The 11,753-nt window shown below is 41.4% G+C and overlaps 1 protein-coding gene across 1 annotated transcript; it reads left to right on the top strand.

Moving 5' to 3' along the window:
- Positions 1-969: 969 nt before the first annotated feature.
- On the top strand, positions 970-9,105 carry cyp27c1 (cytochrome P450, family 27, subfamily C, polypeptide 1). The gene is made up of 9 exons (XM_087839761.1): positions 970-1,403; positions 2,508-2,698; positions 3,029-3,228; positions 3,556-3,765; positions 4,330-4,493; positions 6,610-6,776; positions 6,891-6,969; positions 7,229-7,432; positions 8,308-9,105. Exons 1-9 carry the CDS (start codon positions 1,113-1,115, stop codon positions 8,443-8,445), a joined length of 1,644 nt encoding a protein of 547 aa, XP_087695887.1. The 5' UTR covers positions 970-1,112; the 3' UTR covers positions 8,446-9,105.
- Positions 9,106-11,753: the final 2,648 nt, after the last annotated feature.

Raw genomic sequence — 11,753 nt, 5'->3', positions numbered from 1 at the left:
CTGCAAAAGGAGCGACTGTGGGAAAATATCCACCTCTGCCCACCCAACCTCTGCTGGAGCACAGGACACGTGTGCCTTGAATGGCTGTGTTTTTGGCATGGTCTTAATTGCCGTTTTGTGACCTCCGCTGACCCAAGGCTTATTGGCTTGGAGAGAGTGAAAAGTAATTAGATAGATTGGAATCCACGTGTCTCTTGAGAAAACTGAGGATGGGCCATCTGGCTGTTGTACATTAATCACACACGTAGATAACATCAAGATACTAAGCCTACAGGTTTATGTCCTTCATTCTGAAACTCGCGCGATTGCAGGGACAGTCTGCATTAATAAGTGTTGCTCCTAAGTTTTTAAACATTTAAATTCTCTGAGAACTAATCAAATGTTTCCATTTGCTCAAAAGCCACCTGGCACTCGTATACCACTTGTGTTCTCTGTAAGGTTTACCCTGCCTGCAGGGTTCAAATGCAAAAACGCCTATAAATCTCATGCCTCTGTAAAGTCCAACTTTTGCAATCTGTCTGCACAAAGTCATATAAAGTTTCTCATATTTTTCTTTGTTTTAAACACAACTTTTGGACTTGAACACAAAGCGCTTACACTTTTGTAAACAGCTGATGATTTGTGGGGCTCTCTCATGCGCTTACATCAGCAGTACGTGAGGTTTATTCTTTATTTGAGACGAATTTTCTGCAATCATGTGGCTTCTATCACATTATTTTGCGTGTGTGTGGGGGGGCTGAGTGACGCGCACGCCCTTGCGCTCGGAGGGGAGGCGGTGTGCGCAGTCCCAGAGGATGATTGATTGGTGTGATGTAACGAACTTTTAGCACGTTGTACTGCGCCCATTTCCGAATAAAGAGTTATCCCTCCCTTCTTTTGAGGCGATCGTCCAATCCTCTTCTTCTGAGGTTGTACAAGCAACTATTTAAAAGCGATCCACGATACTGTCCCTGTCTAACATTTCACTACCACACAGGGAGTGTTGTGTTTGCACGAGCCAAGAGCGTACATTTTCTGCTGATGTGAAGTTACAAAAAAAGACTTTGCAAAAGTTTTTATTTTTATCACACATAGTTCTCGGTTACGCAAAGGCGGAAAAAAGCATCTCAACAATGGCAGTCTTCAATAATTTCACGAAGATATGCAGGAAGAACTTTCAGAGCAACCAGTTGAATAAGCAGCTGTTCTACGTTGTGCGTTCCTTACACAAGTCAGCAGCCAGCGAGGCTTTGGGGATCTCTGCAACAGAAGAAGAGACCATGCCCAACAGGATGATCAAACCGGAGGAGGTCAGCGAGAAAACTCAAATCAAGACCCTGAACGACATGCCCGGACCGAACACCCTGTCCAACTTGATCGAGTTCTTTTGGAAGGACGGGTTTGGCAGAATCCATGAAATTCAGGTAATGGTGCTCAATCTTATGCTTCATTTTGTTCTTTTTTTCATAGGTTAAAAATAAATAAAAAATGTCTTGGCCTCCTATTCTCAGTGCTCAGCCAAATTTGTCACCTATGCGTAAAATGGCAATGTAGCGCACCAGGAGTCCGGTCACTGGTCGACCTTCCGGTACAAGGCGAGTTTTGTAATCGTCCTACTGAGATGTGATGAGCTAACCCGTCCCCGTTTACTGCCAACCATAATTTGCCCTCCATTTGTTTGAAATAATCGGGGGTAAATTATGGTTCAGTCGTGGTCGCGAGTGGAAGCGCGCTGGCATTCCATTGGCAGTCCGTTGTCAGCTTCAGACTGTCCGTCTACCGTAAGAGAGTCTGCCCGCAGATGGGGACAGTCTGAAAAAATGTGTGGCACGACCGGTCGGTCCATCGGCTGGACCCAGAGAAAAGTGATGGGATAGTTTTAACTCACAAAGAGCTGAAGTTAAACAGAATCTATCAACCAATCCACCGAGGAACCGCGTCCTCCACGTCCAGCGCCGTGCAGCTGTGATTTTGGAGTTCAGGGGAGCATGTCCGTGGGCAGAATACCTCCGCAAACTGCACAACCGCGGCAGCATAAATGAAAGCTTAATTAAGTGTCGTCTTTCAGATGCAGCATATGCAGTTTTTACAGAGCGTTTTGAAACGTAGCCTATGCAAATTGGGCACAATAAGCGCCTGCCGGCGTGACAAAATCCATGGCGACGAGTACAAAAGGATAATCATTTCTTAAGGTGTCTTTCTAGGTTAATTGTTGGTAGTGAAATATGCTCGAAATTACGTAATCGTTTCTAAATTTAGATCATTAAAACATTTTTTAAGTTGATGTCAACACTGGCAGTCTTCTTCAATAGCATCTGCAACTTGGTTTTATTTTTTTATTATTTGAATGTTACACATTAACAATACTATACAAAAAAGGTCTTCAAAATAATCAGAACAATAAATAAGGAAGTACTTATCATTACGTTATGACAGGAGAGCAGTAAAATAAATTCAGTGCTGAAATTTATTTGTAAAGTAATTTACAAATATCTCTAGAAATCCGGATTGTCACTGTTGCTTTCTAGATGGAGCACCGGAAGAAGTATGGAAAGATCTTCAAGTCTCGTTTTGGGCCCCAGCTGGTGGTCTCCGTTGCAGATCGTGACATGGTGGCTCAGGTGCTGAGGGCAGAGGGGGTGGCCCCTCAGAGGGCTAACATGGATTCCTGGAAGGAGTACAGAGACATGAGAGGACGGGCCACTGGGCTCATCTCAGCGTGAGTCCCCTTCAGTGTTCAAACCATGAGTTTTGGCAACCTCAGGAAATAATACCTTGATCTGAGCAGATGTGTTGATTAGATTTCCATTACCCGTCCCTTAATGTATCTCCTAAATGTCCAGAATCATCTCACACTTCCGTTTACTACTCAGTAGTCCACTTTAGCATCCAAAAAGCATCAGAACTTGCAGTTTTTCCAACAGCAACATCCCTTAATATTCAAATTGAGAATCCCCCCCCCCCCCCCCCCCCCCAAATATGTCTCTGAATGACTCAAATAAGTGAATACAAGGGAATTTTAACTATCATTTTGTATCTTGTTTCCCAGTGAGGGAGAAGACTGGCTGAAGATGCGGAGCGTGCTCAGGCAGCTCATCATGCGACCCCGTGATGTCGCAGTCTTCTCTGATGATGTAAACGGCGTGGTGGACGACCTCATCCAGAGGGTGTACAGTCTGCGCACCCAGCAGCCGGATAGAGCAACTGTCCTCAATGTGAATGACCTCTTCTTTAAATATGCCATGGAAGGTTGGTACCAAGTCTGTAGATTATTGGCTGTGAAGCAAATACCAGTTGGTCAAAAAGGATTTATAAGTGGCTCAATTCAGGTGAAGCGTAGATGGCAGGAAAGAAAATCAATGAGACAAACTGAAATAACAGAAAAACTGCTACGAAGAGGTAACCAAGGGAGAAATATATGAACCACGTTATTCACTTCTCTAAAACTTAGTCACCAATTTTCCATGGAAAGTTATTAAAGTGGCCCTGTACTGAAAAGTCAAAGCCACTGATGGATGCCAGTGTTAAACATCTTAGATTGGTAAAATTCTCTCTCTCTTACCTTCGTTTTTACAGGAGTGGCCGCTATTTTGTACGAATGCAGACTAGGATGTTTGGAAAATAATATTCCCCAGAAAACCCAGGACTACATCGCTGCACTGAACCTCATGTTCAGCTCCTTCAAGATGACCATGTATGCTGGAGCGATCCCCAAGTGGCTCCGACCCATTATCCCCAAACCATGGGAGGAGTTCTGTCTGTCCTGGGATGGTCTTTTCAAATTCAGTAAGTGGTTTATAGCTTGAAATTGTGATCAAAGAAGACAGTTTAGTTTCATACTTGTATGCTCTGCTGAACTGCCTGGACAGTGTTTTAGTCCAGAAGATGGTAACCCAGTAATTTCTTACTACATAAAAAGGATACTGGAACACAGGAAGGAGAGATTTCCTAAGTATATCCAGGCCTGATTTATGCTAAGACTTGTGGTACTCTTGTCTAAGACTTCAATTTCTTTTTAGAGTGACCACAAAGGCTGGTAATCAAGTTCTGCCTTGATGCCAGAACTTTTAGAAAGATCTAGTTTTTTTTTAGCTTTCCTATTTGGCTAATGCTTTCATTAAAACGCCAAGTAGTAGAGCTTGAAACCGGTAGTGCTCAATAGAAGGGAATGTTGATGTTGATTTGCATTTAAATCCCCACTGCTGTACCATTGGATAGTGAGAGTATGCAGGTCCATCTCTTACATAACCTACTCCTTTTTCTCTTGCTTTCCCTTCACTACCTTCCTTCACGACGACCCGCATTTTTATTTCCATTCATATCACCTTCTCTACCCCTCGTTAATCCCAGGCATTGTTCACGTCAATAAGAGGCTCTCGGAGATCAAGGCCCAGCTGGAGCGGGGAGAGGAGGTGAAGGGGGGACTGCTCACACACATGCTCATTACCAGGGAGATGAGCGTCGAGGAGATCTACGCTAACGTAACAGAGATGCTGCTGGCTGGGGTCGACACGGTGCGTGTGCGTCTGTGTTGTGATAAACATTGTGCAGAGGAGGGTTCGATGTATGTGAAGAGTTGCACGTGTGTGTGTTTGCATCTGTGTGTGTGTGTGAGTGTCAGAGTCAGTGTTGAGTTTCAAAGGTTGGGTTTCTGGCGCCATGTCCATGCCTGTGAAGCTGTGCCAGCGTCAGGTCAGAGTAGTGTATCGGGGGGTTACAGTTTCCCACTGACAAACTCGTTCTCACTCAGATTTAGTTTCTTGTCATTTGTCTCTGTCTGTTCAGTCAGCACAGGGGGCCTTTTGTCTTTTTTTTTTTTAAGGCAGACATCTGTGTTCATGTTTCAACATTCAGACTTTTTTGTATGCACTTGCAAATAATTAAGGCTGTGGGTTTAATGTCATCCACGGACCACTGTTGGGGGTGGGGTGGGGTGGGGTGTGTAACATGAATCTTTTATTGGCAGGCTAAAGAATACAGAAATTGGGACACAGGAAGGAGGCATTTTACACTGATTTTCTACCTCGCTGTAGTAGTGTTGGTGTACATGCATTTGCAACTGTATGTGCGCCTCGTGCACATGTTCCTAGTTATTGCCTAATTTGTTTGGGGTCCTGTCATATTAATAAGAATGACAGGGTAGAGTATTTTGTGTGGAGCTTGGGGCCACGGGATAAAAGGGTGTGTGTGTGTTTTGGTGAACTTGTTGAATCAGGCATGTCCTGGTAGGGGGTGCACTAAGCTCAGCCATTACCTGACCCCATGGTGCATTTTGCCTTTAGTTGGTACACACAAGAGCTGTCAAGTCACATTAGCCACAGCCAGAGTTATAGCACAGAGTGGGCAGAGGTGAGACCAGGGGGAGAATAAGGGGATGGGTGGGAGTAAGAGGGGGGGGGGGGGGTGATGGGGTGGATGGCATAATACTGAGGAAGACAAGGGATCAGGGTGTGAGATGGATGTTGGAAAATAAGGGGAAGATGGAGGGAATGGAAGGGGGAGAGGCCTCAGCCTTTTGAAAACTTTGCTTGGAGGAGCCTTTGTCATATGATTCCTCTCAGGCTGTATCTGAGGAGTTGCCAGTGTCTGTGCCAGCTGGGGCTGATTAAGAGCATGTTGGTTGCATGGAAAGAGGGTGCTAATGGAGAGGGAGGGGAGAATGCAAGAGCAGTGGGAAGGAACAACAGTGAAAAAGAATGGCAGGGTATATAAGGAGGGTATATTAGTTGGTCCACAGGGAGACACTAACCTTAGATTGGCCTTTAGAGTTATGGCAAAACCAGGGCTGAGGTCAAAAATGCACTGGGGGTGGATGGAGAAGGAGTGGGCTGGATCAACAAGGAAGCCCCTTATTAAACAAATGAAAAGATGTAAATTTAGGAAAAGTGACTCATGACATTTTCATATCATTTGGTCAACCGCCCAGCTCACTGAAATAAAATGTCAGTGGATATAAGTCGGAAACAGGAAGTCGGGCCAACTGATCAGATAACTCATGAGTAATTAGAGTGATTTGGCAATAAAGGATGAACTGGAGGGAAAAATCAAGTTGCATTGCTAATATGGAAAGCAAAAATGTAAGAAGTCTGGAATGCATTAGCAGAAGGAGCCCATTGTGAAGTGAGATGAACAGAAGGATTTGCCAAGAACACAACGGAAATGTTAAAAGTTGTACAAGGCTAAACTTGTTTGGATTGGATTTCTGTTTGTGCAATATGGTAATAATCTCAGTCACATTTTCATTTTTCTTGCTGTAATTGTTTGAAATGCCTTGCCAAAGCCAACTAAGGTCATTTAATCAAGGTACAGTGGGATAAGAATGGATCAGATGAGTGAGTGCTGTAAGACATGGGAGAAAATTGTTGGGAGCACAGCTGGTGGAGGGACCTTGAGCATTTGCCCAGCATTTGAAATTGGGCTGCTTCTCCCTCAGATTCCCTTGCTGCTTCTCGGCACTTACGCAACATTGTAGAAACTCTTATATCAGCTTGCACTGCTGTCAACTCTGCTGCAGAGCATCAAGTAAAGAAACAATATAGTCACAAATATAAAAACACCAGTACAATATTCATGAAATGCTCAATGTGTAAGCATATTTTTAAAATTTAAATTGACCATTTTCTGTTCTAGACATCCTTTACCCTGTCATGGGCCTGCTACCTGTTAGCACGACACCCTCATGTACAGCATCAAATCCACACAGAAATTAAAAAGACTCTGGAACCCGGAGCAGTCGCCACAGCCGAGGACGTCTCTAACCTGCCGCTCATCAGAGGGCTGGTTAAAGAGACTCTCAGGTCAGTATGTATTATGTTTATCCTAGATCAAGACTTTGGTCTACATTAGCATTATAGCAATCTTTTCAGTCTTTGTGTGAATAACAGTCTTTGTATGTCCCACACTGTGATCAGGCTCTTTCCAGTTCTTCCAGGCAATGGACGGATCACCCAGGATGACTTGGTAGTTGGTGGATATTTCATCCCCAAAGGAGTAAGTGTGATGGTCACATTTCCAGAGCAGACACGGGCACAAGAAAGTGTGACAATAAGAATTGGCATTATAGTCAAACCAGATGTAACATGATACACTATTACTCAGGCATTTCTCTGTTCCTCCCTCATCTATGGACCCATGTACAATAGCCCAGCTGTGTTCATTACACAACAAACATTCTTCCCCTTTCTCTCTCTCTCTCTCTCTCTCTCTCTCTCTCTCTCTCTCTCTCTCTTTTTTTTTTTTTTTTAAATAGACTCAGCTGGCCCTGTGCCACTACTCCACATCTCTGGAAGAAGAGAACTTTTCGGAGCCTTTAGACTTTCAACCAGATCGCTGGATACGGAAAGATACCACAGATCGTGTTGACAACTTTGGCTCCATTCCCTTTGGCTATGGCATCAGGAGCTGCATTGGGAGGAGAATTGCAGAGTTGGAGATGCATTTAGCTCTCATAAGGGTAAGAGATTACTCTGCTTGTGGTGCTACACTTTCATTTAAAAAATGTCCAGGGTTCTCAAAAAGGTTTTAAAAAGTCTGGAATACTATAGGATTTCAAAGACTCTAAAATCTGACGGGCCTCAGTGTTTGCTTTAAATTTTTTTTGAGTGGGAAAAGATGTGTACTGCAACCAATAACAAAACAAAGATCCCATAACCACTAATGCAACCTCATCACATTAGCTGAACACACCTATGTGAGCATGTGAGCTTGTTTATTGTCTTCTTTAATAATAAAAATATATATTTTTGTAAAATAATGTTAATTTAATTGGTAAGTACAATATGGATGGAAAATATCATAAATGCCATTTTATATAATCCTAAAAACATCTTACAAGTAATTTATTTAAACCTACAGAAACCCAGCTGTCGTTAGCATTTCTCTCTTGCTCTCAGGCTCGTGCTGTGACGAGAGCACGGGGGGAAATGAAACTAAACTACAAATATTAATGTATCATACTGTTGCTCCATATTGTATTTTCCAAGTGTCTTGAGACAGTATGAACACAAATAGTAATTACTGATGCAAAATCAGAATAATGCAAAGCTTTGTCAAGACACTCCTGGAAAATTTGAATCATCATTGAGCACAAAAAATGCATTATCATTCAGTCTGACCTCCGCTTCCTCAGATCTACTGAGGAGTTTGTCGAAAGATGATTCATCCTTCACTTCTCTATATCACACACCTCACATTCCCTGTTTTTTATTTATTTTAAACGATTATCATCTTATTTTTATGGTTCTACATAAAAGTGTGCTCATGGATAATGTGACTACTAAATTAAGCTAACTTTGATGTCTGTTCTTTGTCTTTTTGCTCGCTGTGCAGCTCATTCAGAAGTTCCACATCTGCCTTTCTCCTCTCACTGCTGACATCAAAGCCAAAACCCACGGCCTGCTTTGCCCCGGTGCCCCCATCCACCTGCAGTTCATCGACCGGGAAGTGGACGCACTCTCTTCTCCGTGAAGTCCGCTGTACTGTTGGAAGTTTTTAAACACTCTGCTTTTAGACACACTCTCCACTCCTATATTTTAGATTATGAGCTGAGAATGAGGTTTTACTCAGGAATGAAATGTGTTCATTAGCGACTAGGACGCATATCCAGGACAAATATAAGCTGTAAGAATAACATTTGGACTGAAAATCAACTTTTTTTTTGTTTTGTTTTTTGATTGTAACTACTTCCGTGATTCAATTAAATATGGAAAAATTAAACTGATCTCAATGAAAATCTTTACATACTCTGACTGTAGCCTCTTACACTATTGTGCATGTATGCATATAATGTGATCACAAATATTAATGCATGTAGACATTCTGTTTCCTCTGAGTTTGAGCTAGGGCAGCTGTGAATGTACTTAGCTTAGCTAAGTTAGCGTAGCTGTTTATAACAAGCTTTACTCAAAGACTGTTACGAACCAAATTTTGTTAATTTTTTTTCCCTTTAAAACTAGCATCATTATTTTTTTTTTTTTATTTGATTATTTTATTGTTTTGCTTTAATTTCTAGTGAATAAGTGCATTCATATACCGAAAAGGCATTACATGACTTTAATCTGTGTACTGTATATCTCTGAAGTACAGACAAGAAATGGTTTAAAATAAATTAACTTTTTTTTTTTTTTTTTTTTTTTAAAACATGGCAACTAGTTGAATTCTCTCATGAGCTACAAGCAATGAATGTAAGTGCACATTTTCCATTAATCAATCCACTGCCTAAGTTTTCAGGGGTTTGGATCAAAGAATGTGGTTAGACTTTTTGGTTTGTTTGCTATTTGTGAGAAAGTCCTCACTAGCATATGTTTTATTGTTGTGGCATTTGTTGCTTTTGTTTGTTTTTGAGATGGAAAAAGGTATGTTACAGTACAGTTTGTTGGAAAGGAGAGAGGCAAGTTGTTTGCGTGCGTCAGCGTGAAGAATCTCACTGGTTGGCAATGAAGAAAAAACACTTTAATTTTTATCTGCTTTTTTGCCTCTGTATTTTTTTGTTTGTTTTGTAGTTCCACTGAAACTGGGAAACAATAAAATGATTTATTACAATAAACCGTGTTGTTGTTTTGGGCAATATTTTAATATACAGACACTTCAAAGTTTTATCTTTTAATTTATAGAAACAGAACAAGAAATGATTAAACTGAGCTTCTTCACTGCAGTTTGTAAAGAACATGTAAAAGCTTCATGTTTGCATTGAATGACTGATATGACTAATAACTAGACTCTTCACATGAGTCTATATACTACACCCATGTATTCATGTTTGCACACATGTTTAGTTTTTTTAAAAAAGTATTAGACCACCACCAACCAAACAGCTGCCCTAAATTAAAAATACTGACCAAAATCATTTGTTTCTGTGATGGTTAATCCACTAGTATTTGCAAGCTTTTTAATCATAATCTTTAATCAGATTACTATCGCATGCAAGAATTTTTATTGAACTTTTTATTGAACAAAAAAAAAAAAAATGCTTCTAACAACAATTACAGCAGTATTAACAAACTGCCCCCCACCACCACCACCTATCCAGAACAGTGTAACAAAAACCCAGCCAGAGAAGAAGAAAGAAATAAGATAAAATTGAACTACAGATAAAAAAAGTAAATAAAATAAATGAATGACAGCAAAGAAAAAACAAAACAACCCCCCCCCCCCCACACACACACACACATTAAGCAATAGTATCCAGATTTAAACTTTCAAAGTAAGTAAGAAAAGGTTACCATATGTCATAAAATTTCTGAGCCGAATCTTTTCCAGCTGAGTAGTATTAGACTAAACCATGTTATTGTATCATTTAAGATTATTTCTTATAAATCTAAGCTAATCAGCTAAGGTTTGCAGCTTTGTGAAACAAGCCCTGGCATAAGCTAATAGATTTAGAAATATTGATTTTGAATAACAGATTAAAATTAATGCTTTGATTGAAATCTAGAATTTCTTATTGTTAGTAAATGACCTGGACCCCTTGTCTCGGGCTCTCCTCAGCTCTTTCACGGTTTCACCTCCGTTGGTCTTCCTTGGACTCTTGCACTCTGGGGGTCTCTGGATGTCTGGAGTCTGAATCTCCTCCATACCTGCTTCATGCCCTGGGGGACGGGGCTATGGCTCCCCACTCCCTCTGGCAGGTCGTTACATGAAGAAACCTTTTTAATACAAGTGCGCTCATGCTCACAGGTGCACACACGGTGTTCACAGACACAAACTACACCTTTCTTGGCTGTTACCTCAAAGCACACTGTGCTCTGTCAATCTTACGTATATATATATATATATATATATATATGTGTGTCCCCCAGTCATGTCTGTCTCGTATGTAACAACTGAAAATCAGATCAAATAAATAACAAAGGTCAATCAAATGGACCAATACGGCAAGGCCGGGATGGTCCACTTGGCATAGTAAATCTGTTGAGCATCTTTCTTGGCCTTTAGGCAACAATTGATGGCAAAAGAACCAAACGGGTCAGGCGGAGAAACACCCCCCCCCCCCCCCCCCCCCCCCCCAAAACAAAACAAAAAAAGTAAATTACCTGGAAACAATCATCTTAATCTTGAACAAGTCAGCAAGGTTTTTGATCCTGATTAATGTTTACTTCGTTGAATTGAGGATGTGTTCCCGTCCATCTAAGATCTAGAATCTGGAAGATAACTTAGATCAGCATATATTTACTGATGTGGATTAATTTCTGTATGGCATCAAAGATGAAAAGCACAAAATCAGACGTGATGTCTTGCACAAGGCTAAACGCTATTTGTCTTGGCCCTGGTTGTGCAACACTGGGAGCAATGTGGTGTGCCTCGATGCTCGGGGAAGGAGGGCATTCCGGTTCACCATTTTTATCCACATTTCTCCCCTTGTTAGCAACTGTGTTACAGCCATCTTATAGCCAGTCTCCTCCTCATTTTCAGATTGACTCCAATTAGGAGGTTTTACTTTGTCAAAGAGTCTAGCCTTCCTGTACTGAAGGGAAAAATGTGTAGAAATATTGTAGGGGACAGGTGTAGGTGCTTGTAGTCAAACAATGTTGGGACACCCCCATCACTCCACACACACAGTAGGGCATGGAGGAGGAGAAGAGAGTGAAGGGACACAGCACCTACCCACGAGTCTAGTGGACCACATGTGCAATATAAATATGCAGGGGTGGGGAGGTGCAGAGTGAAGTAAGTGGAAACTTGTTATTGTCTATTTTGTGAAAGTGAACCGCAGGCAAGGAAGTTGATCTTGGAATAATAATAATAATAATAATAAATTGCATATTTCTCTGGTTTGG

Source organism: Neolamprologus brichardi, chromosome 1 (genome assembly GCF_056152115.1).
Source record: "Neolamprologus brichardi isolate AB-2024 chromosome 1, ASM5615211v1, whole genome shotgun sequence".
NCBI classification, from domain to species: Eukaryota; Metazoa; Chordata; class Actinopteri; order Cichliformes; family Cichlidae; genus Neolamprologus; species Neolamprologus brichardi.
The sequence above is the reverse complement of the archived record's forward strand: the minus strand, read 5'-3'. Positions and strand labels throughout refer to the sequence as shown.